The 26749-nt window shown below is 41.7% G+C and overlaps 3 protein-coding genes across 7 annotated transcripts; 1 reads left to right on the top strand and 2 right to left on the bottom strand.

Moving 5' to 3' along the window:
• Positions 1–11: 11 nt before the first annotated feature.
• On the bottom strand, positions 12–2981 carry ddo (D-aspartate oxidase). 3 transcript variants are annotated; one of them, XM_026301439.2, is made up of 6 exons: positions 2889–2941; positions 2599–2704; positions 1957–2184; positions 1680–1788; positions 1395–1571; positions 12–1151 (listed from the first exon to the last, which is right to left on the bottom strand). In XM_026301439.2, exons 3-6 carry the CDS (start codon positions 2126–2128, stop codon positions 593–595), a joined length of 1017 nt encoding a protein of 338 aa, XP_026157224.1. In that variant the 5' UTR covers positions 2129–2184; positions 2599–2704; positions 2889–2941; the 3' UTR covers positions 12–592. The 3 variants fall into 3 exon arrangements, with proteins under 3 accessions (XP_026157224.1, XP_026157215.1, XP_026157234.1); XM_026301430.2 differs by lacking the exon at positions 2599–2704 and having other exon boundaries at positions 2889–2981; XM_026301449.2 differs by lacking the exon at positions 2599–2704 and having other exon boundaries at positions 1957–2181; positions 2889–2965.
• Positions 2898–12679, top strand: zbtb24 (zinc finger and BTB domain containing 24). Of its 2 annotated transcripts, XM_033325012.1 has the most exons (9): positions 2898–3007; positions 4074–4911; positions 5165–5332; positions 5624–5707; positions 5801–5884; positions 5994–6075; positions 7099–7944; positions 10936–11133; positions 12560–12679. In XM_033325012.1, the coding sequence occupies exons 2-8, from the start codon at positions 4110–4112 to the stop codon at positions 10946–10948; spliced, it is 2079 nt and encodes a 692-aa protein (XP_033180903.1). In that variant the 5' UTR covers positions 2898–3007; positions 4074–4109; the 3' UTR covers positions 10949–11133; positions 12560–12679. The 2 variants fall into 2 exon arrangements, with proteins under 2 accessions (XP_033180903.1, XP_033180904.1); XM_033325013.1 differs by lacking the exons at positions 10936–11133; positions 12560–12679 and having other exon boundaries at positions 7099–9126.
• Positions 8373–26385, bottom strand: LOC113127098 (uncharacterized). 2 transcript variants are annotated; one of them, XM_033325010.1, is made up of 47 exons: positions 26108–26385; positions 25622–25694; positions 25340–25450; positions 25138–25251; positions 24503–24697; positions 24272–24371; positions 23916–24067; positions 23672–23824; positions 22966–23067; positions 21032–21196; positions 20876–20940; positions 20565–20700; positions 20155–20358; positions 19675–20007; positions 19383–19583; positions 19133–19254; positions 18815–19043; positions 18523–18725; positions 17937–18089; positions 17665–17758; positions 17444–17578; positions 17048–17193; positions 16853–16964; positions 16723–16772; positions 16414–16590; positions 16040–16157; positions 15611–15779; positions 15093–15231; positions 14610–14763; positions 14419–14514; positions 14094–14258; positions 13799–13983; positions 13306–13444; positions 13111–13231; positions 12916–13025; positions 12544–12693; positions 12020–12067; positions 11720–11887; positions 11264–11404; positions 10988–11122; positions 10642–10794; positions 10124–10333; positions 9664–9784; positions 9460–9522; positions 9241–9368; positions 8892–8968; positions 8373–8535 (listed from the first exon to the last, which is right to left on the bottom strand). In XM_033325010.1, exons 1-46 carry the CDS (start codon positions 26245–26247, stop codon positions 8918–8920), a joined length of 6429 nt encoding a protein of 2142 aa, XP_033180901.1. In that variant the 5' UTR covers positions 26248–26385; the 3' UTR covers positions 8373–8535; positions 8892–8917. The 2 variants fall into 2 exon arrangements, with proteins under 2 accessions (XP_033180901.1, XP_033180902.1); XM_033325011.1 differs by lacking the exons at positions 22966–23067; positions 23672–23824; positions 23916–24067; ... (4 more) ...; positions 25622–25694; positions 26108–26385 and adding an exon at positions 22057–22721.
• Positions 26386–26749: the final 364 nt, after the last annotated feature.

Genomic DNA, 26749 nt, shown 5'->3' with positions numbered 1-26749 from the left:
TGGCACACAGGAACAATTTGCTTATTTTAAAATCCACATTTTACAAAAGGGCTTAACAGAAAGTCAACAGTTACACTGTATTCCACAGAGCAAGCATTAACTATAGACTTAAACATCATTTTTTTAATTTGATTTCTAATGTATGTAAATTCTGATTTTTTTTTTTTTTAAACAGTATTTTATGTACAGTTTTACTGTTCATTAATTAAAATCCCTTCGCATTGTACAATACATTGTAAAATGCCAAAAGGCTCTTAAATCACCTCTTAAATCCCTCACCAGGAATCAATTCTAATCATTTAGATTCTAATTAATTTAGTTTCTTTAAATGTAGTTATTCTCTCTGACAGCAGACATCTGTACCCAAAGGCAACTGTTACTGGTGCCAAACAGTAACTAGTGTCAGTTATTACATTATCTTAAAGAGTTTACTGTTGGTAGTAAATTGATTCGAGTATCATTAAATTATTTCTTTTACACTAAGTTTCTCTATATGTACAGTATAATGTAGAATCTACTACATTCCTAATGCAATGAATTCTAATATAGTTTGATTTGTTATGTTAAACAGTGATTTAGTGCCAGCCTTCGTTCACAGTTTAGCCTGTAGCTGCATTTCCTGAATGCACTGTTTGACCAGCCCCACTGCATCCAGAGCTGTACCCCATGCAAGGGTAACTCCCCCACTCCCATGGCCATAGTTGTGGACTACAGGCACCCTGCGGCCCTGCATGTGCACCAGCTCCCTCTCCACCCTGGGGTTCCTCCTGCTGGGCCTCAGACCGACCCACTTGCTGAGAACTTTGGCTTTGCTGAGTGATGGCTCCAGCCTGCAGCACCTCTCCAGGATGCTCTTCGTGTCTCCTTCATCCACCTGTAGCCGCCAGTCTCCCTCCTGCTTTGTTCCACCTACTGTGACACTGTATATGCCAGGGTAGATGTAGGTCTTCCCCTCTTCTTCTCTGATGAAGTGATGCAGCCAGGGTGCCTCCATCTTGAGGACCTGGCCCCTAACCGGGTAAATTTGGGTGTCACCCACCAGCACTTTGGAGCCCAAGCCAGAGCAGTTAACAATGATATTATAGCTGTTGCTTAATTCCTCAAGACTACTGACTTTCCTCTGTTCAACTTGGCCTCCAGCTTTTCTAAACCTTCAGAAAACAGGGAAAAAAAGAGTGAGTGACTGCAATATATTATAGAGTACATTTAACTTTACACTCATGTGCCCAGAATGGATTTATATCTTACCCTTAATAGATTTGAAACATAAAATTAACTTTTAAGTTCTTTTGGGAATTAACTATTTTAATAAAGAAACTGACCCCACAACAACAGAAATATTCAAAATTTGAATAAAAACCAAGACTGTGACAGGACTGATACAAAGGACAAACCTCTGCTCAAGCCATGGCAGGTATGTTGAACATTCACATTTTATGGTGGTGAATGCCTGGCCAAACTTGTGATCTGGAAACCGTTTCAGTTCATGGTCAGTCATGAGTCGAAAGCCAATCACCGACTCTGACCAGAAAGGCTTTTTGTCGACTGGAGGCTCCTTGAAAATTTGACATCTTAAAGAAAAACAAAACAATAAATGCAATGAGATCTATTCTAATAGGTACCTAGCTGAGCAGTTTCCTGTTTTACTAGTTAGCACTGTGTGGTGTAACAACTGTTACCCAGAGCTCAGCATTACTCCAGCTTCAGGTGAGTGAGGTGAACAGGCAATTGCCAACAGGTGATCAAAGCTGTCCTTAAACCAACCTCTTTGTCTTTGCAGGGGAATATCTGGAGGGATGAAAACAGTAAAACTGTTTTCAAATAAATGAATAGTGAGGAGTAGATGATGAATTTGCCTTAAGATTCCATTAACCTTAAAACTTCAGTGATTGGACGACATGTTTTGTAGTGAGTGCACACAGTGTAACCCACTCTGAGAGGGATTGAACTGCAAACCTGGAAACTTAGGGGGAAACAGGATCCCAGCAGCCACATCACTGGTTGTGTCTGGGCTGAACTTCTCAGCCAGCAGAGTGACAGAGCAGAAAGGAAGTGCCTCAGTGATGCAGACGGCAGTGGAGAAGCCGATCACACCGGCTCCCACCACCACAACCCTGACACGATTCATCCTGGGCAGGTCTGCGTCTCAAGCTGGAGGTACAGAACTGAAACACTGCCTGACTGCTGCAAGGCAAACTTAAGTGTAAACATTAACTAAGCAGCAGAATGACCTTAGTATAATATAAATACTTACTGATGCATAAATGTTTAAAGAAGCACTTTAATGTTAAAATGAATAGTAACTACTTTATAGATTGTTAGACAATTTAATCTCTACCCATACATCATACTTCATAAGTGAGTCACCTAATAAATGACTATTCAGCTGAAGTATTTCAAGTATTTCTGTAAGGTACAAATACTTTAAAACACAACGTACACAAACTAAGGCTCCTGAATTTCTAACCAGTGTTTATACTGAAGTGAGTCTGAGTTTTTTAGTAAATGTGATTAACGAAACATGTAGATAATGTAAACATACTGAAACACGTTTTCATTGTATCTTATATGAATGCTAAAAGTCAAAATCTTCTTCACCTTCCTGTTAAAATTTGAATCGCTGCCTTTGGCTTCCACTGCACACAACACCGTGTTTATTCTGCTTTTACAGGTTGCAAACCCTCCGTATAGGCACTGACAGTGGCTGACAAACACATTGATCATTAAACAACAGTCCAGACGGTAAAACATGTCGTGTTTGCACAAAACATTTCTTTTAAGTAGCTCTTTAAGATTCAGGGGAATAAAAGAAATGCAGAGCGTCAAGTGTCTATTTTAAATATAATGGTTAATCTACAAATCATACAGTTTTTCAGAGTCCGACCGACCTGGAATTTGCGCAGTCCAGAGCGTGTGAACTTCAACTGTGTGAGGATGTCGTCACAACCGCACTTCTCGCGATAATGCGCTCAGCGTTCAGGCACTTCTGACAACGGCTCAAACGACGGTAAGGTCCTAACAGGTCACCGTTTAAAATTACAGCCTGATTTGTTTGCTTTTCCTCTTCGGGTCCTGGTATAAAGAGAAATGTCGCTGAAGAAATTACCTCAGTGGAAGTATTTGATTTTTTTTGCTAGTGGAGGCCTGGTTCTTGCTAGCATCGCAACCATTGTTCGAAAGTACAGTTTGAGTTAGCTTGTTTGCTAACCTCAGACCAAACATTAGCCGGTGTTGCAAAGTGAATATCTTTGAGTTTGGGTCTTTTCTAATACTCAGTGTGAAGTGTATAGATCAAGGGTGATTTGAACCATGACTAGTGATTTTATTGTCGCTTAAGGGCCACAGATTCTTTGTCTAACTTTACATTTGGGATCTTTGAACTTGTTCGAGAGGACCTGAGTTAGCTTGTTTGCTAACCTCAGACCAAACATTAGCCGGTGTTGCAAAGTGAATATCTTTGAGTGTTTATACTGTCGATCTGTTGATTAGTCTGTAAAGTGTCAGAAAACAGTCAAAATTTCATCACTGTCTTCACAAACATCTTGTTTCATCCTGTGAACAGTTCTAAGCCCAAAGATACATTTTTAATTTTACAAAACACAGAAAAGCAACTTTTTAAATAAATTATTCATACTATTGTATAAGAATTAATTTTTTATATTTTAATTTAAAACGGATAAATCACTGCAGCAGTAGACCACAGATTAATACTGACTCATTAGTTCCAAAGACTAAAGAATGATTTACAACAAACAAAGTTGCAGTGCTTAACTGAATCAGTATTAACTAGTGTGATAACCAGGTGCTTGGCTCTGAGAAATTGTGAATGTTATGTCAAAAAATAGCATATATATATATATATATATATATATATATATATATATAGTTTTTTTTTTTGTTTAGCATTCAGTAGACTAAACATTGTTACTTGCAGTCCTACTTATGTGACAATGTATTAAGTAGTATAGGCAAAGTTAATAAAATAAAATTAGTCATTTTAAGTGCACATTTTACGTGGACACACAGCTTTTACTCAGCCTAATATGTTGACACTTTCTTTGCTTTGCTTTCAGGAGCAGAAGTGATTGTTTTGATGGGAAGATGTGAAGATGCCTCAGAAAGCAACAGACAGGACATCATCATTCATGTCCCTTCATTCAGATGCACATAAACAGGGCATCCTGAGCAAATTTGACAAGCTCAGGAAAAGTGACCTCCTCTGCGATGTCACTTTTGTTGTGGAAGACATTCAATTCAAGGCACACAAAGCCCTGTTGGCAGCAAGTAGTGAGTATTTCTCCCTCATGTTCACATCAGAAGACCACTTAAACCAGTCCACCTACAGAATGGACAACATAGCAGTGGAGATGTTTTCATTAATGCTGGACTTCATCTACAGCGCTCAGGTGTCTGTGGAGGAGAGCACCACAGAGAAGCTCCTGGCCACGGCTCGTCTTATGGAGGTCAGCGAGCTTGTCCGAGTGCTGACTGAACTCTCCAGTTCAGCTGCAGGGGTAACAGGTGATAAGGCAAAAGCAGGAAAGGCTGAGTTGCCCTGTATATTGAAACACAAAAGAGGACGGCCGAAAAAACATGTGGACGTGCCTCTAAAAGAGCCAGAAGTAGAGGACCAAAGTGTGAAACCATGTGAGAGCTCAGAGGAGACACAGACTGCTGATGCAGATAGTGATGATGCAGATTACCAGCCAGGAGTGCGCCACAGCAAAAGAAACATCAGGCTGCCAATGAAATACAAGAGTTACAAAGTGGACAGTGACACAGCAGGAAGCAAAGAGCCTGGGAAGAAAGACAAGAAGAGAAAATACCCCAACACTGAGGCGCGGTGCGAGGACTGTGGCAAAGTGTTTAAAAACCACCTCTTCTTAAAAAATCACCTGAGGACTCATACAGGTACTCGGCAGTGTGAGTTGTGGTTCAAGAGACACTCTAGAGGTCAGAAAGAATGAGAAAACTCCAAATCATGAGAGTTTATTACAAATTTTGTTTCCTTTAAGTGGATTTGGTAAATATTCCTGTATATCAGAAAATAACGCTGTTTCTCAGCCATATCCTACTGTACTTCAGCTGCATTACACAGCAAATGAGCACCGCACTTGCCCAAGCACCACAACACCTACCTGAACCTTCTTCTTTGTTCTGCCAGGAGAGAAGCCTTTCCGGTGCCCACTTTGTGGGAAGTGTTTCACCCAGAAACACACTCTTCTGGTTCACCAGCGTATCCACACTGGAGAGAAGCCATTTGTCTGCAAAGTCTGCTCCAAAGCGTTGTGCACTAAACACTCCCTACAAGAGCACATGAACCTTCATGAAAGTAGGTTTTGATAAAGCTGGTACCTTGTGTCTATTTTCTGATGATAACCCTTTTCCCAACATTAATGCATCTGTCATGGGCATAAAAATTTTATTCTGGGATGGTTGTTTTATTCAAGTTCAAAAACTCTGATTTTAGAATATGCTATGTCATCTTTTGATGAAACTTCATTTTTGAAAGTTAAATTGACATGGGTGATTATCAAATTTCTAACATTTATTCCCATCAAGCTGTTTAGTCTGTCTTCTTCTCTCTCACTGGACTAGATATTTGTATTCCCCTTGTTTCTAGACGAGAAACCCTTCAGCTGTGATAAATGTGGAAAGACCTTCACTCAGAAGAGGCAGCTGAAAAGCCATTATAGAGTGCATACAGGTGAGAATCAAATCGCTCTGTCAGCAGCAGGTTATATCTTGTGTAATCACTATAATGGCTAAATGATGTTCTTCAATCTTTTCTTTACTAAAGTTAAATCATTACCAGAATGTGCTCAGTGTCATCACACGTTTATGGACACAGCTCAGCTGAAAAAGCATCTGAGAACTCACACAGGTGAAATCTGAAGCCTCAACAGATCTGTGAAACATTTCTGGTTTTTAAAATAATAATAATACAGTGTAAGTAGTGGCTAACATTAGTATTTGTATAAATATTTTTACAGGTGAGAAGCCCTTCACCTGTGAGATTTGTGGAAAGTGTTTTACAGCTAAGAGCACGCTGCAGACTCACATCAGGATTCACAGGTGAGAAATAACACCCCTGAGATTTTACCTGCAGGTAGTTAATTGATTTTCATTTCTAGTGTGGCTGATCAAAGATTAGGGCTGTTCTAATTGTTATTTATAATAGTAATACTAGAATATACCTTAATATTTTAACTGTGAAATTTTAGCATGTGAATTTTTTGACTGATTGCTTTAGATGTCTGGGCCACTGCTCACTGCTCCTCTTCAGTATCAGTTGTGTTGATTTGAGTAAAAAGGTCTAAAAAGCCACTCGCTGGTTAACACAGTGGAGCCTTTAGCAGCTTCAGGGTGTAGACAGAGCTAAATATTGGATATGCTAATATGTGGATTCATCAGGTGGGCATGTCCACAACTCAGAGTGAATGTTTGTTGCTTCATGTCTGCTGGATGTGTAAATTGGCACCTTTTATCTTGATTATACGCAGTTAAAGGCAGTAGCATATCAGGGTTGTTTGCAGTTGTCTGCTGCCTTCATGTGACCTAAAACATTGTTGCAGTCTTTTCTTCAGTTAAACTAATGAGTTGATATAGATGTCTTTGTGTGTGCATACACAATGTGTTGTCCATCATGGTCTTCAGTTAAAGGTCTTTTTTTTTTTTTTTTTTTCATGTAGTTTTTTTGATAATAGTTAAAGTGTTGTCTCACAGTCCCTTCAGTGTCATGGCGTTCTTGTTTACAGCCAAAGATGTGTAAATAGGAAATTTCTTCCTGAGCTGTTAGTTTGTCTGGGATTTTACTTGGATATAAAAAGACAAATAAGCAACTGATATTCCCATTTTTTTTTCTTTAGCAATTTCTTGGTAATATTCAGAGATGACTAGTCAGGTGTGTGTTTTTGTCACCTTTGAATATATTTAAATTTTTGCTTTTCCATATATCATGCCAGTCTTATTCATACATCTCCAGGCCTGAATGACTTTGTGACATGGACAATAGTGACTAGTGTAGCCTGTTCTGTCTGTGATGTGATTATATTTAACCGGCTCAAGTAAATGTATGTATTGTTTCTCCTTCTGCAGGGGTGAAAAGCCATATGACTGCAACATCTGTGACAAGTCTTTCTCAGACTCTAGTGCGAGAAGACGACACGTTGCCTCCCATTTGGGAAAAAAACCCTTCACCTGTTCCTTGTGCAGCCTTTCATTCACACGCCTGGACAATCTGAAAACGCACACCAAATCCCACAACAAGGAGAGAGCTGTGTCATCAGAGGCCTCATCTGATGCAGCAGGAGCAGGTGCCCAAGCATCACCAGAAGTGCGCAACATCCTGCAGCTGCAGCAGTTCCATCTACCCTCCAGCTCTGAGCGGGAGATCCAGCTGGTGGTGACTGGAGACGTAAGTAACATTAATTTTGTCCCGGGTCAGGACCAGGAGATTGGCATCATCACCACAGAGGAGGAGACCGGAGAATCAACCCACTCTAGACTCACCCTTCTCACACAGTCGTCTGGACATGTGCAGAATGTGGCTCTGGTCACTCAGGAAGCCGTGTTGGACCAGACTCCTCAGATTCAGACTATCAGTATGTTGGAGGGACAGGTGGTGCACCAGCCTGAGCCGATGCATGTTATCACTCTGACTAAAGAAACAATGGAGCAGCTACAGGCCCACCATGATCCTCCACAGCCGCGTCAGATGCTGCACGAGCCCATTGAGGAGCTGGCTGTTGCAGAGGAGACCTCGCAACCACAAGTGAGCCGAGAGCACCACAGCCAAGCCATTCATATCAGCAGCCAGGGCAGCCAACCCATCTCCATCAGCCAGCCCAGTGAGCAGATCTCCAGCCACCACATTCGGGGACAGACTTTTCAGATTCAGGCGGGAACCGTCTCTTACCTGTATACCACCGGGCTGCAGGATAGGTGAGTGTGAGCATCTGGCGTTGCTAAATCAAAACTGCTGCATCACATGTCATAGACAGACGAGACTTAAATCATTTTTAAAGGAAATATTTTTACTGCTACTATTTTTAATTGTGCATTTAAAAAAATCTCTTAATCATTTTCCATTAGCTAACCATATTTTTACACTTTGAACACTTCTTTTCTACTACGCCCCCTGTTGGATTCAAGCATGATTGATGCTGAATACTTTTTTTAAACGTTGATTTATTTGCTTGTATTTTGTCATGTAAACATTAAGGGCTTAATTTTTTCAGTAATACAATAAAATGTTTGCCTAAATTAACCACATTCTCACTGATGATTTTACAGTTTCATGTGAGTAGATCTAAAGACCCATTAGAGGCTTTTGGAAATGGTCAGCAGTAAAATAAATGCTATCACAGAGGTTCCAAGACAAGATTTTATTTTCAGTTGATAGTTACTCACATAGATGTGGCATTTGGGAAGTTCATGGCAATAGTAGAGGCCCTGTGATGGACTGGTGACCTGTCCAGGGTGCACCCCTGCCTTTCACCAGAGCTGGGATAGGTTCCAGCAGATCCAATGACCCTGAATAGGAATCAGTGGGTATAGATGACTGGTAAGATTACATTATTAAAAACCATCTACTGGACAATAAAATACCCCACTGTATGAAAATTTGCAAAATTTGTTTGTGGAAATAGAATAAATCAGACTTTGTTCACACTAAAATAAATAGAGATTGACCAGTCAGCACCAAAGCCACCACTAACTTCTAAACAATTACATATTTTACTGTTACAAAATCTTAATTGATTCAAAAAGGTTTGGAAACCTGTAAAACGAAGTTTGTAGGCAGAAATCTAAATGTACAGTCTTTACTTTACAGACATAAACCTGTTTCCAAGCTCAGCATTTTGAATCATTTCTTATTCAATACAAACCAGTCACACTGATCCACTGCAGCGTCTCACAGGTCCGGTAACGGCTGTGCAGTCAGGACATGCAGGTGAGAAGGCCCCTGTCACAGAAACAAAGTTCTGTGTGATCTGAGTGTTGGTTATGTATTTATCTAAACAGTGATACAGGCTGACAGTGACTATAATCCCAAACAGAACATCCTGTGCTCTTCTTGTTAATGTACAATACATGAATGTCAATAAATCGGTTCTATCCTGACCTGTGTCTGTTGTGCTTTGCCTGTGTTTCTCTAGTCACCACACTGAAACTACAGCAACATTCAGAGTTTGAGCTTTAGTGAAATACACTGTGCTGTGTGTCTCACTCACTCACCACTTTGACTCTGCCTGTTGTGTTTGAACGGCTCCTGGCTGTCCCTGTTCTCTGCTGTCTTGGCTCTGCAGCCAAGTCCTGAAGCGTTGTGTAGTTTGTGAAGCTGCCAAACCCCACTTTGTGTAGACCTGACACACAAACAGAACAGAGACTCATCTTTACTGCAGGACAAAATCTAATCTATAAGCACTGTACTGGGTAGAGGCCAGATTAAAATACCTGCTGAGGGACTCCTAGTGCTCAATCTGCTGAATGACAGCGTGTAGTAACTCCTGCTCTGCCCTGTGATGGAACAGTTGAAGAGAGAACCGGGAGTGAAATGTCGTGTCAAAGCAAATGGCCTCTCAAATACTGGTGTGAGAAACTGTCAGGTATCCAGAAAGGCACAGGAGCTGTCAGTTGGTCTGTGTGTGAGGTGTGTACCTGTTGTAGAAGTGCACCTGGAGACAGCTGCTTCCATGTCGTTCACCTGGTTCTTCAGCTTATCCACTTGCTGAAAGGCTTCTTGTTTGAGGCAGCGCTCCTGCTGCAGCTGGCCCCTGACCTGCAGCCACACAGTACAGTTAAAAGAAAACATTCAGCTAGATGTTCCTTTTTATTATTTAACCTTTCAGTTTAGTGTTTTCCATTTTTAGCCATGTTAGCAAAATAATTACTGCATCCTCATCGCATCAAACAGCAGAACAGAACAAACATGCTGTTTTTGTTTTTCCACATTAAATCAGTTTCATTGAAAAGAGATTTTAAAAAAAAAAAACATTCTAAAGCTAAAAAAATGTCATTTACAGTAGCTGTACTGTTCATCTGACAAGCCTTATTTTGTGTCTGCCAGTCTGTTCTGTGCAGCCTGTTTTTATTTGTACATCACTCATGCAGCACCGACCTGTCGGATCTCTCGGGCGCTGCGTTGCCTCTGTAACTGGCTCATCCTGCTTCCTCTGTCCAGCTGATCGCTGAGCACTCGCAGCTGTTTCTCTCTCTCCTCCTCCTCGGCTCTCATTCGCTCCAGGCTCTGCACTCTGTACCTGTCCAGCTCCTGCACACTGCGGGCCACCTGTGCAGACTGATGCCGGGCCACCTGGAGCTCCTCTGTCTGTGAGCAAGTAGCAGTGAGCGTTTAGTTCAAACATGGAGACTGCACTCAGCATATGTCCATAGTATCTCTAGTTATTCTAGTAAAAATGCCAAATCTCAGTTTCTTAAGTGTGATGAAACAAGATATATGTTACTTCAGGCTTTGGGAAATTCTGGTGACCAATAATCGATTATGGGAAAATACAGCACAGAACCTTGTAGGTGTGTTTTAACGATAAGCTTTCTGACTTATCAGCATATGTCGGTTTTGCTCTCTAGTTTCTTTACGTCTGAGCAGCTGTGAAGTGTAGACGAGGCTTCTTGTACCTTCCTGCTGAGCAGCTTCTTGTTGCTGCTGCACTCGGCCTGACACTGGATCAACACCTGCCGGGCAGTATCCAGCTCCGCCTGCAGGAAACCCACTTTGGCCTCAGATATCATCTTCACTCTCAGAGCCTCGCTGCGACTGGCGATCTCCCTCTGGGCAAAAACAAAAAACCTTCTAACCATGACCATAATCTCTGTAATGTTCCTTTTATGATCACTTTCCTGATCAGCGTTTGACCTTTTGTGGTTGAGACAAATAGATTTGGATTCATGTTTCCTTTTCCTGGTTTGCAGTCGAAGATTCTGATTTCTGAACACTCAATATATTTTCATGGTGCTTGCTGACCTGCTGGGTGTGAAGCAGCTGTCGGTGAAGCTTCTCCTGGTCGACCACCTCCTTCCATCGACTCAGAGCCTTCAGTTTACAAAGCAGTCCGGTCAACTGTTTGTTCTCCACCCACAACTCATTAACTTCTTCTTTCTAGCAAACAGGTGCAACACATTTGTGTTAAAATTAAAATGTTCACGTGCACAAGAGAAATGTACATTATTCTGCTGATTACAATGATTAAAATGATTAAAACACATGAAAGCCTTGAGCTGTGAGTCTGGATTCCTGTACCTGTAATTGTGCATCACTGTCTTTGGGGCAGCCGTGCTTCATCTTGAGCTTCATAATCCTGTCCACTCCTTCCCTTCTTATTCTGTTCACCATCTCGCTCACATCCTGCTCCATCTGTCGGTGATACTCATCGAGTCTGGCCTGAGGATCAATAAGAGTTTTAACCAGCTCAGTTAGGGAATAAGATGAAACTGGAATTCAACAATTGCAGACTCATAAAATACAGAGAAGAAGAGAAAATGAACATTTACAACTAAAATCTTAAAAAAACAAATAACACAAACCTAGTATGTATTTAAGAAGCATAGTATACATTATGAACTCTGAACTCTAGTCATGCAATGTCAGAAAATACTTCTAAGGCCCCATGAACTGTACAGATAGATGGACCAAGGAATTAGGCTCTAGAGCTGCAGTCATCATTTGGAAATTAATTTAATTCAATTAATTTCTCACTTTTAGCTGGATGCAGGTGGAGAAAAGTTGTCGGACCAAAGGGTCGTAACGTTCTTTAAATTTCAGGCTGAGTTGTTCTTCTAGAGATCTCCTCTCTCCTTCCAGCTGAGCCACCCGAGCCTGCAGCGCTGAGATCTCCAACATCATCCCACGACATGCAACAGACACCTGTTGAACAAAAACACACTGTGCTAATTCACTTTGACTTACTGGTGAATATTCTGGGGTTAACAGCTCAATAGCAGCAGAAAATTACAAAGTGCAAAGTATGAACATAAAACAAAATGTTAGATTTCCAACCTCGTTGTGAGAGCTGTGTGTCTGAGAGTCCTTAAGATTCTTTAAGTCCTGCAGATGGAAAATGAACAAGAGCATGAAGAGAATGAACTCATAACAGTCACCACAATTCAAACGCAAGCCTTAAATACTTTCATATAATTGCATGTGCTGCTCTAAATACTTGATGACTGATAACAACAGGTCTTTACTGGCACAAACTCTCCACAGCAAATTATTTATCTGCAGTGTTCAAACTTGTCTTAGGACTGAAAACTCTGTTTTATCTGCTGCCTTTGAATAATTGTTCATCTTTGTTTTCTTAATGTGCTTTTATGTTTTATTTTAATTTACTTGATTTAAATGTATTTTATGTTAAATGTCTTTATTTTTAAATGCTCTTTTCAATGCTTTTAATGTAATTATATGCCTTGTAAAGCACTTTGAATTGCGTAGTGTATGAAAGGTGCTATACAAATAAATTTGCCTTTGCCTTTAGTTTTAAAATGTCTGACTGATGATGTGACGTTATGATCTGACACATGTACCTGTTCTTTCTGATAGAGGAGCTGAGTCTCCTGCTGCAGGATTTGTTCATAAAACTGTGAGTAAAGCAGGAACCTGTGACGCTCTCGCTCCATCAGAGAAGAGCCCAGGTGAGTGAGACACTGCTGGAGATGATCCTGAGAAACCCTCAGCTGAAAGAAGATACACTCAGGATGACAACTTCCATATGAACGGAAAGACAGCAGTTTATAATGCAGCATTAAAAACTGTTAGTTAGCAGGTCTGCATGCAAAGTAACAAAAACTGAACTAAAATAAATCTGGATGTCTGTATCTACACAGAAACACTGTGGAAAAGCTAAATCAAAGTGTACACTGTGTGTTGTTACTGTGCCACACTGGATGTTTCCCTACCTGTCCCTCAGCCTCTTCAGCTTCTTCCATCAGCTGCTGGATGAACGTTTCCACAATCTGTGGTCGCTCAGGGGACAAACTGTACTTCAGAGGGGTTTTCTTCCACAGCTCTGACCAGAGACAAAGTCCTTTCTTTACTGTGACTGCAGCTCTCCAGTTTTTATTAGTGTTAAGTCAGTGTTAAGGTTTTTTTACCTGTAGGAAGGCACGTGTCTTGTCTCGTACGCTCTGAAACCACCAGCGTCAGCTCTCTGTTGATCCTCCCCAGCACTGCTCTGATCATGTCACACTCTGTGATCTCCAGCAGTTTGTGAAGCTGAGACATTTGATAAGGCAGTGAGGTGTTTTGTAAGACATCAAGGGACGTGCAGTTAGTATTAGTACTTGTACCTGCCAGACTTTCACATCAACCTCTGAAGCGTCAGGAGGAGGCAGCAGGGACTGTCTGCCAGAAATGAAGATCTCATAGTCGCGCTCTTTACCCATGTGCTGAGCCAGAGCTTTCATACTGGGGTGGAAGATTTCAGCCCTGTAAAGAAAACACAAGATAAAGATGACATTTAAATAAAACATTGTTTTAGCTAGCCAATGTTTAAAAAGTAATGTTGAACTTGAGATCTTTGGTAATGACCATAAGGTCCTTCAGCAGCAGTTCTGGAGCTTTCTATCATATGACATGTTCTTCTTCACCATATGGATTTTAAAATCTTTTCCATGTTTTGTTGAGGTTTTAATTAGTGTTGAAGTATAGAACATAGAAGGAAAGCTGACGGCTTCAAAGATTTAAAAATCTATTTCTTGTGGCTGAACTGGCTGAGCCATATTACCAACATGTGTTTACAGCTCTGTCTCCATTAAGATTCTCTGTTTCTGAGCTTCTCACCTGTAAAGTTTGACAAACTCCCGATACACACTGGCCGTATTGAAATTCTCTACACCCAGGCGTCTGCGAGCCCAGCTCTCTTTGAAGACCTGGAACTGCTTCGTCAACAGAAGGTAACCTTTGAGCACAGACTGGACTTGAACTGGATCCTGAAGAGGAGCAGTCTCTGAGCAGCTTTTATCCCCCTGGAATCAAGACATAATATGGGATACAGTGAATTATTATTTGTATTTATAGGTAACCCAAGCACCTAGCTGAGTGTTCATTTCTGTAACTACTTATAAAAGTGTGTTACTTCATTAGATTTCCCATCATGCAGAAGGTCATCTTTGTTGCCATGGAGACGGACAGGCGCTGCCTCCCTTCCGCTGTTCAGGACGTCCTCCATGAGCAGCGACACCCCGAGGACGGCTGCATTGGCCTGCAGTCTGCTGCAATCACTCAGACCGCTCAGACACAACTGCAGACAAACACAATCCCTGTGTTTTTATACAACTTAGTAAAAGATGTTCTGCCACTCTCCACGTCTACTTCTCCCTTCACCAAGCTGCTGAAAACACTTCATATTAAACATGTACTGGGATGACCAAACATGTAAGGTAAGATCTCAGATGTTGCACCTGCATGCAGTATTCGATGGGTGGGACGTCCCAAACACGCAGAGAGAACAGTCCATGACAGCCTATAAAACTCCTCCATGGATACATCATCCGTGCCTGCAGAGGAAGACAACATGAAATTTCCACTCTTCTTCACATTTTATCCTAAATAATATGATGCAACACTCTCTGACATCCCAAAATGAACCCACCTGACAGCTTTGAGTCTCTAGAGGTCGAGGAACAGGCAGCGAGAGACTGAACACATCAGTCTGAACAGTGTCACTGAGCAGGGGGAGGGCAGTCGCCATGTTGTCACTCACACTCTGGCAAGAAGCAACATCCCCAGAAGAGAGGAACGCCTCCCTGACCACAGGCACAGATAAGTTTGATTAATTTTCTTTAGGAGGCCGATTATGCAGACCAGCAGGACAGAAACCTCATTTAAACCTCATGCTGTGTTCACCCACTACTTTGTTACGACCAGGTCAAATGTACATCGTCTTTAGAAAGAGGAAAATACAATGAAATGAAATATCAGATAAAGTGTGCGGACTTTTCCTCTTTCCTAAGCAGGACTGTTTTACATGATGTGGTAAACAGAAGAGTATCAGGACTATGGGGAAAATGCAAAGTCATTACATAGGAGAAGCATAGGCAGACAGGACATGGATTCAGTCTTCACATACACTGACCTGATGAGGTGTCTGACAGCAGTATCAAACTGCAGGAGGACGACCTGCCTGCGCAGCTGCAGCAGATGAGCCACTGACTCTGGGCTGCTGGGATTAGACAGTCGGTCGACCTGCTGCTGGATCTCCAGCAGCTCTGCTCCTGTAGAACAACCAGAGAGGAGGAGTCAGAAATGTAATAGGATATAACATGTGCTATAAATACAATAACATCATATTCAGTATATATATGAAATGATAACGTGACTGTATGACTGCATCATTACATCCAGGGGAAATATTCAAGCTGTCTCATCCTTCCAGGCAGATGGACTGGCATGTTTAGATAACACTTGACTGTGCAACTTACATTTGTGGACCCATCAGTAATTCTAGTGAAATTGCAGAAGACAAATTCATCTTTTATCATTCCTGCCAGTGAACATATATAATGGCGCCACCAAACATTAGTATTAGCACCAGTGTTTCCAGGTATAAACCTGTTGTGCGTCCAGCTGTGAGACTCTGTGGGATCCACCTACCGATGCCTTCACTGCCTCCCCAGTCAGCTGTGAGACATGAGCTGGGTCCTTCCCTGCAGCTGCAGGAGTCGTCTGTGTTTCCCAGGCTGGAGAAACTAACCAGGTAATAAATAATGTCATGAAGAGCTGAAACTATCTGCAGCGTGTGATGGACAGCCTCAGAACATGCCTGTTAGAATTAGAACAGAAGGGCAAACAAATAATCTAAATTTTGGAGACATTAAACATTATGAGAAAAGTGAATTAAAGATACACACACAAGGTTTATAACTTGTTGAAATGGCACTAATATTTACTGATGTACCAGGTCTGTGCTGCACCACTTCAAAATGATTCAAAGTCTTGGGAAATGCATGAAAGTGAAAGTAGCTAAACATATAACCTGCTGTGCTGCCATATTCATTTTAGTGGTAAGTGACACAGTCTCACTTTAACGTCTTGTTCTTTGAACATGTGAAGCACTTCAGAGAAGTGAGGTATGAACCACAGGTTGAGAAGAGTTTTTCCGTCTGCAGACATCAACTGCTCCGGCCGACGCTTAAAGGTTCTGTTGGAGGGAAAATTTTAATCTATGGTCACAACTAAAGAAACACAACACATTAGTGTTTTAATGTCAACACCTGGACTTGCATGATGGGTCAGTGGAGCCATTTATCTTTTTTCAATGAATGTAACATCCAACACCACAGTGAAAATTATTGGACTTTGTTGTCCTATCTTTGACATTTTACACATGAAAAGACACGAGACATTACTCTATGATTTTGCACATTAATAACCCATAAAATGTACACTGGTTGTACCTGGGGTCAGGGCGAAGGTCAGCTCCTGAATCCAAAATAACCTTGAGCTCACTGGCTTGGCCAATCATGAAGTGGGAGTGACAGATGGAGGGGATGCCGTCCAGAAGGGAGGTTAGACTGTAGTAATATGCAACAATCTGAGCTCTCTCAAAATACTGAGCCATCTGTGTGTTGACTCTGTGGAAAAACAGACAGACACAGTGTTTAGCTCCAACATGCACTTATGTACAGTGATATATATATATATATATATATATATATAGTTCTTGTCTTGTAAGAAAGGAAGGAAGCCGTTTGTCAAGGACGTACTTGTTGAGAAAGTCGATTATGAGCGCCCTTTTGATCTTTGCTGCTTCCTCCTGCAGTGTGAGAGAAATGAATTCATTGTATTATCCTGCTCAGCTGCCTGAGAATCTACCACTGTGTGCAACTAACTCACTGGGGTTTTTAGAAGACCCCCCAGGGCCTGTTTCTGCCTCACAAATGAATTGAGCATCTCGTCACGCACACCCACTTTTTCCAGCTGGATGGACACAAAGGCTTCCATCAGCCTGGAGAAACAAACAAGACTCTGTGTTTTAAAGAGTCAGCACAACAGTGTGGTATAATCTGTTCTTCAAGTGGGGAGATGTACCTTTGTTTCGAGGTGGTGGGAGTTCTCATGGAGTATTTGGAGAGTGAGGAGTTTGAATTTTCCTGCAGGCTGTTGGTTTCGCTTCCAGGTTTGGAGTCGGATGTTGTAGATTTTACACCTTCATGGGAATGAGGGGCATCTTTGCCCTGAATATGGAAACAAAGAACTAGACACTTTTGTAACCACTCTTTAATCTTCAACAACATGCTGCATGTTATAATTGTACTGTTATATTCTAGGTTTTTTTATGTGAAAAGTAACAAGCAACTGTAAAACAAATATGGTTGATAAATTGTGATGCTGAATGTATAACATTTGCAGAAAGTAGCATTAAAGGGAAACTCCAGTACATTATTCAAATGTGCTTCATTATTTTCCATGTTGAATAAAACCAACCTCAGCTGAAGACGTCACATTTTCTGCCCAATAGCACAGACAGGCCAGTTTCACAGCACTGATCAGGGCGTTCTTCTGTGTAACCTGACAGGCCAGTGACACCTGAAGATTCTCAATACTTTGTTTGTTCATCAGCTAGTAAGATAAAGAACAGAATCTATTTTATTGTTTTATTTATCCATTTATTATCCATTATGCACTGTTATTTTATTTGAACATACGTGAATGACTGCCTCTGCAGAGCTGAAACTAAACCTCCCGATTTGGTTCTCGTCTACTTCCTGGATGCTCAGGGGCAGGTGGGACGGGGTGAACCTGCAGGTGATGGTGCCTTGTTATTGCTGTTCAAACATACCTGAGAGCTCTCAGAGAAAAACACAACTAGCGGTGCACATGTGGAGTGGCAGAGCTTAGAAGGCAAACTGTGCAAACTGCATTTCTTTAAAGACAAATGTGAAAGTTGATTTACAGCTAAAAAAAAAAAAATCGTTACCTGTCCACAGAGCTGTCGTCCTCCAGCAGTGCTGTGATGAAAACAGGCCTCTGCTCTGTTCGGCCTTTCAGTTCAGCAGCTTCAAACTGCACCGGCCGCAGGTAAAGGTGAAACTCACTGAAGCCAAACTCTGCCGCCACATTTCTGTACAACCTGGAAAGAATTACTGAAAGTTAGAGACTGACTTGATACTGAACATCTGGATATGCAGTAGTGTTGCTACAACAATAGAGAAACGACTGTATTGACACTAACTGTATTGTTACATAATGAAAGCTGGACTTTTCTACCAGGATATTTCTAGATTTGTTTTCTTTGATTCATTTTTATGTGGTGGGCTAAAAGTTAGAGACTGGCTTGTACCCACAGCATGCCCTCATTTTTATAATTACATTCATGTCTAATTCTGACGAACTATAATTGGGTGTGACACAACAGTTACTTGATTGTTGTTTATTGTTATTGATGCCAATTTTGTCAAGACAATCCTGAAAAAAAAAAGGTTTTCCTTTGCATTTTTTCAATTTTTTTATGATCTGGAAAATCACAGAACAGCTTTCTACCCTGGTGCAAGCTTTTTCTTAACTGTGCCAGATGTGCGGTCTCTGAGGCAGACTCCAGCAGTCGATGCCGGATGGTGACGAGCTCCAGCAGCTTAGAGAAAGTTTTCACTGCATCTGACTGATTCTCTTGTCCCTGTTTCACGTCCTTCTCCTCTGCAGATCTTACTAATGACAGCCCAACCTTTTGGACAGAAATCGGGTCCTCGAAAAACACATCTGAGAACAACTAATAGTGGATAAAAAGAAATGTAATATATTTGCTTCTTTATTTCATGTGAATTGATTTGAAAATGTTCCAGAGAAAGAAAAACCTACATCGTTCTGTATTTGAGAGCTGTAGGATGCTCCAGGTGAAGCCAGGCTGTTCCAGCTCTGCTGGGCCTGCTGCAGGAGTTTCTGCCTCAGGACGAGTTTGTCAGAGACACTGGTGGCTCGATGCAGCTGACAGAGTTCAGTGTGAGCTTGGATTAAAACATGATATACTGCAGAGGCCAGACAGAGGGACGGGTGAACCTCCAGGAGGAATACATTCATCAGAGCAGGGCTGCAAAGACGACACGAGGAGGAGAATGTGGAGTCATTTTGGGAGATAGCAAATCCAGGGCAGTAAGACTGACTGTTGTATTTACTTGCCTGCTGCCTCCAAGTGATACCAGATGTTTTGGAATGTAGTTCAGTGGAAGACCATAGTCATCGATCGAGCCTTTGCTGCTGCCTCTCCAGACGCGTTGGAGGTACCGTCGCTGTTTTTCAATCTGAGGAGATTAACAACATAATCTGTCACAACATGTCAAAGAGCAAACTCTCAAGGAGAAACTAAATAAGGCGTATCCACCCTTTAAGGTACCACCATAAATTCACTGTGTTGCTGATTTGTTTTCACCTGATTGTCCAGGATGTCTCTGATCAGCTGTTTGTGACTTTGTAGGCAGTCTATCTCTGCCCGGTAGGTCTGGACAAAATAATCCTGGCTTAGGTCCAGCAGCGGTCTGCTGTGCATGATGTCAGTGATAACCTGGGCTAATGCAAACTTCTCCTCAGTCCCAGCTGCATGCTGGTAAGCTTCATAGTAACAGTTTATGATCTGGAAAAAGCAAAAATGACAAGAAAAAATACAAGCAAATGCATATTTCCAGTAAAGAGACATGAGCAACACTTTTTAGTTGTCACTATACCTGAACTTTGCTGTCCATAAACTCAGTCTCACATGTCCACAGGTCGAGAAGAACTGCGACACGGTCAACATCTGTCCCGGCCCAGGAGTTAATGACTGCTGTCGAGGTGGAGACACTTTCAGTGTTTCCCATTTTCTTAACCCTATGTCTCTGGATAAAATGTGAGCCAACCAGAAGAAGTTCACTCTTCAGATCCTCCAGGTCCTTCAGAGCAGCATCATACACAATGTAAAAACCTCTCTGGTCCTGAGTGTGGATGAAATGCTGCTCAGAGCTATAGAAATCATGAAGATTCTCCACCTCTGCAAACTCCATGAACTCTGAGCAATGGATCTGTAAAATAGAAAACATCGTAGATTGATATATACAGGAGGAGACTCACAGACAGGTGTTTATGTTTAAAGCTTTTACAAAAGCGCTGTAGAACACACAACAACAACACAACAGTAGAAATCCTGGTGTGTAAACAACACAACACACCATGTAGTCAACAGGACTGTTGTGGCTGTGCTGCAGCGAACCGACACCTCCTGCCTCTCCTCGTCCTCCTCTAGCTGCGTTCATCCAGCCTGTTTCCTCTGCTGTGCTGCACAGCTCGCCCTCCTGCAGCCGAAGGCCTGCCAGGTCAAAGGTCAAAGTCCTCTCCACAGAGCGCAGGTAGTTTAACATCCCAAGAGCAATACGCTGCAGATGGGAAAAAGGCTACTGTTAACATTTTAGTGCACAGCCACATTAAGATTCCTAACCAGCTGATGCTGATGTCAACAAAGCCTTAGTGATTGATCAGTCACTGATATTCAGGACATTTTACACTGACTTTGTTGTAGAAAACATCATCCAGAACAAACCTGCAGACACATCAAAAAAGCTACAACTACTTTCTGCCTCACCTGGAGCTGTCTGAGTTTGAGATGACGCAGGTAAATCAGGGACAGGTAAGCGCCTCTGGTTACAATAGGATCTGAGGTTCCTTCCTCTAAAATGTCCTCCAGACCCAGAAGGTGCAGGCTGTCCTCAAAAGAGCACCTGTGTTTCATAGAAACAACGGCAATCACCTCGGGGTTTCATTGAGAAGCAGAAAGCACATGAGGTTGATAAATGTTTGGAAATTTTACTTGATAGGTGAGTGAACAACACTCATTTCCAGTCAAACAATTAAAACACATGCTGGAACAGTCTTCTTTGGAAAAGTAAAACCTACCTTTCATTTGCTGCAGTAGAAGTTTGAGTCTTCAGATTCCCACTGGGTGACTGACCATGTGTTTCCTAACAAGACAAATGTAAATGTGACATATTAGCAGAACTGAGAAAAGCAAAGATATTTTTGTATCTGAGCAGAAAACAGAACAATACATGCCTGAATTAAGCTTGTTGCATTATAAATACTCATCCAGATCTCTGAGACTCTGGGGTGTTTGGTCTCACTGCTGTGTGATACAGAAGAGGTTGGTGTAGCCTGTGTCTCAGCAACATGTGCTGCATGTTCTTTAAGAGCTGCAGCAACATGGAACAGATCTGGAACCTGATCAGACACACAAAAAAGAAATGTCAACATCCGATATAATCACATTAACGCACTGAAAATAATAATTCAATTCCATTTATTTGTATAGCAACAAATCACTGGGCACTTTACAAAGAAAGAGACCCAACAAATCCCTTATGAGCAGCACTTGACAACAGTGAAGAGGAAAAACACCCTTTAACTGAAGAAACCTCCAGCAGAACCAGGCTCAGTGGAAAGTTTTAAGTCTAAGCTTAAAAGTACAGTGTCTGGCTCCTGAACCTAGACTGGGAGCTGGTTCCACAGGAGAGGAGCTTGATATCTAAAGGCTCTATTCATCTCATTCTACTTTTGGAAACTCTGGGAACCACAAGTAGACTCTGAGAGCTAAGTGCTCTATTGGGATGATGTGGTACTATGAGGTCTTTGAGGTATGAAGGAGCTGGATCAGTGATTTCTATGCGAGAAGGATTTTAAATTCTATTGTGGATTTGACAGGGAGCCAATGAAGAGAAGCTAACACAGGAGAAATATGATCTCTCCTCCAGGACTCTGGCTGCAGCATTCTGGTTTAACTGGAGGCTTTTAATGGAGATACTGGGACATCCTGATAGTAATGAGTTACAGTAATCTAGCCCTGAAGTAACAAATGCATGGACTAGTTTTTCTGCTCATTTTGAGGAAGGATGTTTCTAATTTTGTCAGTACTGTGCAGGTGAGAGAAGGCAGTGCTAGACATTTGTTTTATATGTGAATTAAAGGACATATCTTGGTCAAAATGAAGGTTTTTCACATAAATGCTGGAGGCCAGTCCTGTTCCATCTAAATTAGTCATATAGAGAGAAAATTACAGGGTCAGTTTTATCAAAGTTACATACCTCAACATTAATTTTAGTGACATTGCCACCGACGTGAATAACAGTGTAACCATATTTCCGATCAGACTCAGCCTTCAGCTTCAGATCTGACTCGATGTGGTTCTGGCCCCAGGAAACTTCAGGCTGGAGCTGCCAATTAGAGTCGGTTCCTCAGCGGGTGTGTCGCTTAGTGGGGAAATCGGTCAGAAACGTGAGCAGGCGGGTGATGAGCCGTGGGCGTATGCTCAGCAGGATGTTTCTGTCCGAGAGCTAACAGGCTCCACAGCCGCTAACGAGGCTAAGCTAGCTGGCTTTTGTTCGAAGCTGCGGAGCTTCCAACTTCTCGCCTCCAAAGCCACCAGACCCTCACACTTATTCCAGGTCTTACTGTGACTAAAGGAGGCAGAGGAAAAACTAAACATGTGGCACAAGGAGCAGGACAGACAGGGAGAGGCCATGCTAGCAGCTAGCTGAGCTAACTGGTAGGCTAACGAGTCGGAAGTAAGAAATAAAGTCTGATAACAACAGGAAGTACTGGGAACTTGACTAGTACAGGAATATGTACCGGTCTGTGACTTGTTGTACTGAGAATCTAGTTAGTTTTTAGGTGTGTCAGACTGCAGCTAACCTATGAACGAGCTGTACAGAAACACGCTCCGCACTACGCGCGACGTGGCCTAGCCAGGAAACACGTCACCATCAGCCACCGTCAGTATCATTCATTCATTCATTTATTATCTATACCCACTTATTCCTATTCAGGGTCCCAGGGATCTGCTGGAGCCTATCCCAGCTCTCTTTGGGTGAAAAGCAGGGGTACACCCTGGACCAGTCCATCACAGGCCCGTCAATAACATATTACACAAATACATTAATATCTAATTCCACTTTAGGGAGAGGCAGAGAAAATCGACAAGTCAGCAGAAATACCTGAAGAAACCTGCAGTGCATTTTTAGCAGCTCATCGACATTTTTGTTTTCCTTCAGCTTCATGATGCACTTCTGCTGCCATGGATCTAATCTGGGTTTCACCTTTAAAAACAAGAGATCAAAAAACAAAACAGTCCAAAACTTCTGTCCCACCAAAAGACTCTGAAAATCAGATTTTCACAAATGTTACACAGAGAAAAGGTACTTGATTGATATTTTTTAATTCCTGAAGTAAAACATTTTTCTCTTCCTCTTACTGCTCTTTAAAAACTAATGCCATCAGTTCCATCCATCCATTTTCTATACCAGCTTATTCCTTAACCAGGGTCCCAGGGATCTGCTGGAGCCTATCCCAGCTCTCTTTGGGTGAAAGGCAGGGCTACACCCTGGACAGGTCACCAGTCCATCACAGGGCCACATAGAGACAAACAACCTCACACACTCACACTCACTCCTATGGGCAATTTAGAGTCACCAATCAACCTGACATACATGTTTTTGGACTGTGGGAGGAAACCGGAGTACCGGGAGAATACCCACGCAAGCACAGGGAGAACATGCAAACTCCACACAGAAAGGCCGGGTTGCGAACCCACGATCTCCTTGCTGTGAGGCAACAGTGCTGCCATCAGTTCACATATACAAATTTCAATAAACCTCAAAAATGTTTTTGGACTATTAGACCCAGTTTTTACATTAATATTACCTGTATGAAGGGGATCCAGTTGGCCTCCTCCTTCAGCGCCATGCTCGCACTTGTCCTCCCCCACTGGGTCTCTTTGACCTCTGAACCATTTAAGTGAGGAAATGTTTTCATCTGCTCTTGTTGTCTGAATATTGTTCTGAACTCCCTCCACACCTGAGGAGACAGTGGCAAACATCTGATATATCAACTTTATATTTATGCAGATTAGTGTGCATAAGTTTTCTAATCTATCAAACAACAATACCATGCTGAACAGTTCCATCTCATCTGCAGTGGTCTTGAGTTTCCCAATGTCATGGGACAGGTGGAAGTAGGTGATCAGTGACTGCAGCTCAGTTAGAAACTCCTCCAGGTGAACAGTGTGCAGGGGAACAGGATCCGCCAGTCCGGAAACTCCTGGAGTTTAATGTTTTCATTAAAATAACCCCCTGGCCTTAAAATGTAACATTTTTAGCCCGAATACTAAAAGCAACACAAGGCATGAATAAAAAAGGACAGAAGAGCAGGGTATGTAGCATTTTTCAGCTTTAGTCATGTTACATTGACATATTTCTGCTGATTCCTTCTGAATTTCGAGGCTATTTGTAGTTCGTTTCTCACCATCAGCGTGTTGAGTCTGGCATAAAGTTCCCTCGTCCTTTTTGAGTGTTGGCTGAAATTCTTTACGTTCCCTTTCACATGCTGGTATATAGTGCAGTATCTGTAAAAAAAGTTTTTTAAAAAAGGTTTACTTCCTTAAATATGCATTGCACACACATTCAAACAAACAAATTTATATTTTCAATAAAATACCAAACACCTTGTATAACAGAAACTGATGGTGGCTTTTACCCTGACAAAGTTGTGAATGGTCTGAGCAGAGTGCAGATGGCAGACGAGCCACCGGAGGTAGATGACCACGTCATCCTGAGTGAGCAGGTCAGCGGGGTTTCCTCGGCCGGTGAGGACTTTCTCTCTGCTCGCTGCCAATCTGCGAGCTCTCTGAACAGCGTCCTCGTACTCGCTCGTCAAATATGACACGTGATCCTGAGAGCAAACAGATGAAAAATAATATGTTCTTAGCAACAAGCTCACAATGAGCAACAACTGAAGAGAGAAAACAGAAGAATGGATGTTTCTGTAAATTACTATTTCCTATTTATTATTTTCTATGTTCATGAAAATAAAGCTCATATCTTGTAATTAATGTTATGGCAACACATTTCATATTTTTGAATTAGGAAAAAGGAAAATTTCAAAAATCTGTTTTTGTCAAGAAATAATTTCCTCCAATATTTGTGTTATAAAAAGGTACTGTTTTGAGTATTCCTATGTTATGCTGTGGCTGATTGGCTTTACACTCTCCATTAATAATCTCAATACCTCTGCAGTAGCAGAGTGAGTGGACGAAGCACTAGAAGAAAACCTTGTGTCATAATAAGACAGTTTTAAAGTGCCTGCAAAACAGACTTTGCTTTTCTTTTCACCTTGTAATGAGGATAAAGCTTCTCAATGACGTTGGTATGGCGGCAAAATCTCCTCCATCGCAGCATGAGCAGATATTTCATCTGAGCCAGGTGATACAATCTGTCTGCAAAGAACTGTGGAGAAACAAATGAGGAAATTGTTTCTTTTATTTCCAGTCATTTGGTCAAGTTTGGTTTTATGGAGTATTTGTACCATCCTGACCTGGTGCAACAAAGGAGGCAAACTGTCAGGAGTGTACTCTAGATTCAGGCAGCTCTCCAGCTCCCTCTGCATCACATCTGCCGGAGACTGAACTGGCAAAACATCAGCCACCTGCAACCAGCAGGACAAAAGGCACAAACGCAAGCTGAAGTACATTTCTGAAAAGCCCAGATAACTTCAGGGCACATTAAGTACTATCCAGAGCCTCTATATTTCTCTTCCATTACCTCGAAGTGACAAATAAAATTTCCTCTGGATAAAGAAATAAAGATGCAGTCTCACCTGAAGCCCTCGCCTGAGTGCATGTTCCCTCTCCAAACGAAAATAGGAAACATCTTTTGGAGGTGGAACAGAACTGAAACAAAGTTTTAAAAGTCATTTTAAAATAGCTTTTGATCAAACTATTTGAAGTAAGACTATGAGACAATAAAAAACAAATCAAATGGAATAACAAAATTTCCTTCTGTGATATGATTGGCTAATAGTAATGCCATAAAGTCGTGTTTATAATAATAAATTAAATTTTATTTCATGGCGCCTTTCAAACTCTCAAGGTCACCTTACAGAGAGAAAAAGGAAGCATACAGCATGAAATACATAGAGTGTATACTGTATGTACATGTCTTAAACTTCAACTTTGAAGGGGGGCTGAGAAAACTCCTCCCTTCTGCTGTCAAACTCTGCATCTTCTAATCCCAGTAACACAGTTAAAAACAAACATGAGGTATTTTTTTACAACTGTAAAAAAAAAAAAAAAAATCACCAGACCTGTATGAAATACCAGATGCTGCTCTCTGTTGAAATCCACTCTCCTCTATTTCCACCCTGAGTGCTGAGAGTTGATGTGACAGCTCTGCTTCCATCTGCTCCACTTTGACAGAGGAGGAAACTCTGTACCGGTCACACATGACAGATCTTGCTCAGGACCAACATGTCCAGAAACTGAAAATGTTTAAAGCTACACCTCCTTTAGTTCTGCCAAATCTCTGCCTCCATGCTGACTTGTTGTGGTGTATCCATGGAGACAAGCATCCAAGCAGTGAGCCTTCCTGTTTCCTCTGGACAGGGACGCCATTCGACCTGTAGAGGGCTCCAAAGTTTCATTAGAGGCTTCCTTTTGTCAGGTTGTGGTTAATATGTCAGAGCTGCTGGGCCTTTTAGATACTCACCACTTCAACTGCAATTTCATGTAAAGCTATAAGTAAATATAAAATATACACAGTGCATCAAATGTTGAGCAGCTTGTGCCTCAGCAATGACACCTCCTTAGCAGTCAGTGGGTCCATTTCTCTTGGATACAGTGTATGATTGGTTCTCAGCTCATGATGTGATTATCCAATAGCAAATCACCTCCATGGTGCCTGCAGAGTCAAGTCTGCAGCTGTGTAGTTCCTCTAGGGACAGAAATAA

The sequence above is a fragment of the Mastacembelus armatus genome, chromosome 22 (assembly GCF_900324485.2).
Source record: "Mastacembelus armatus chromosome 22, fMasArm1.2, whole genome shotgun sequence".
NCBI lineage: Eukaryota > Metazoa > Chordata > Actinopteri > Synbranchiformes > Mastacembelidae > Mastacembelus > Mastacembelus armatus.
The sequence above is the reverse complement of the archived record's forward strand: the minus strand, read 5'-3'. Positions and strand labels throughout refer to the sequence as shown.

Excerpts from the sequence above, each read along its gene's own strand:
- LOC113127098 (XM_033325010.1), bottom strand. The coding sequence starts at position 26,247 with ATGTGTGACCGGTACAGAGTTTCCTCCTCTGTCAAAGTGGAGCAGATG. Across the intron at positions 20,941-21,031 it reads ATGCAACAAGCTTAATTCAG|GAAACACATGGTCAGTCACC; the intron begins GCATGTATTGTT and ends TTGTCTTGTTAG. Across the intron at positions 10,795-10,987 it reads AGCTGCTTCACACCCAGCAG|AGGGAGATCGCCAGTCGCAG; the intron begins GTCAGCAAGCAC and ends GTTTTTGCCCAG.
- ddo (XM_026301430.2), bottom strand. The coding sequence starts at position 2,128 with ATGAATCGTGTCAGGGTTGTGGTGGTGGGAGCCGGTGTGATCGGCTTC. Across the intron at positions 1,572-1,679 it reads GGAGTAATGCTGAGCTCTGG|ATGTCAAATTTTCAAGGAGC; the intron begins GTAACAGTTGTT and ends TTTTTCTTTAAG. Across the intron at positions 1,152-1,394 it reads CTGCCATGGCTTGAGCAGAG|GTTTAGAAAAGCTGGAGGCC; the intron begins GTTTGTCCTTTG and ends TGTTTTCTGAAG.
- zbtb24 (XM_033325012.1), top strand. The coding sequence starts at position 4,110 with ATGCCTCAGAAAGCAACAGACAGGACATCATCATTCATGTCCCTTCAT. Across the intron at positions 5,885-5,993 it reads GCATCTGAGAACTCACACAG|GTGAGAAGCCCTTCACCTGT; the intron begins GTGAAATCTGAA and ends ATATTTTTACAG. Across the intron at positions 6,076-7,098 it reads ACTCACATCAGGATTCACAG|GGGTGAAAAGCCATATGACT; the intron begins GTGAGAAATAAC and ends CTCCTTCTGCAG.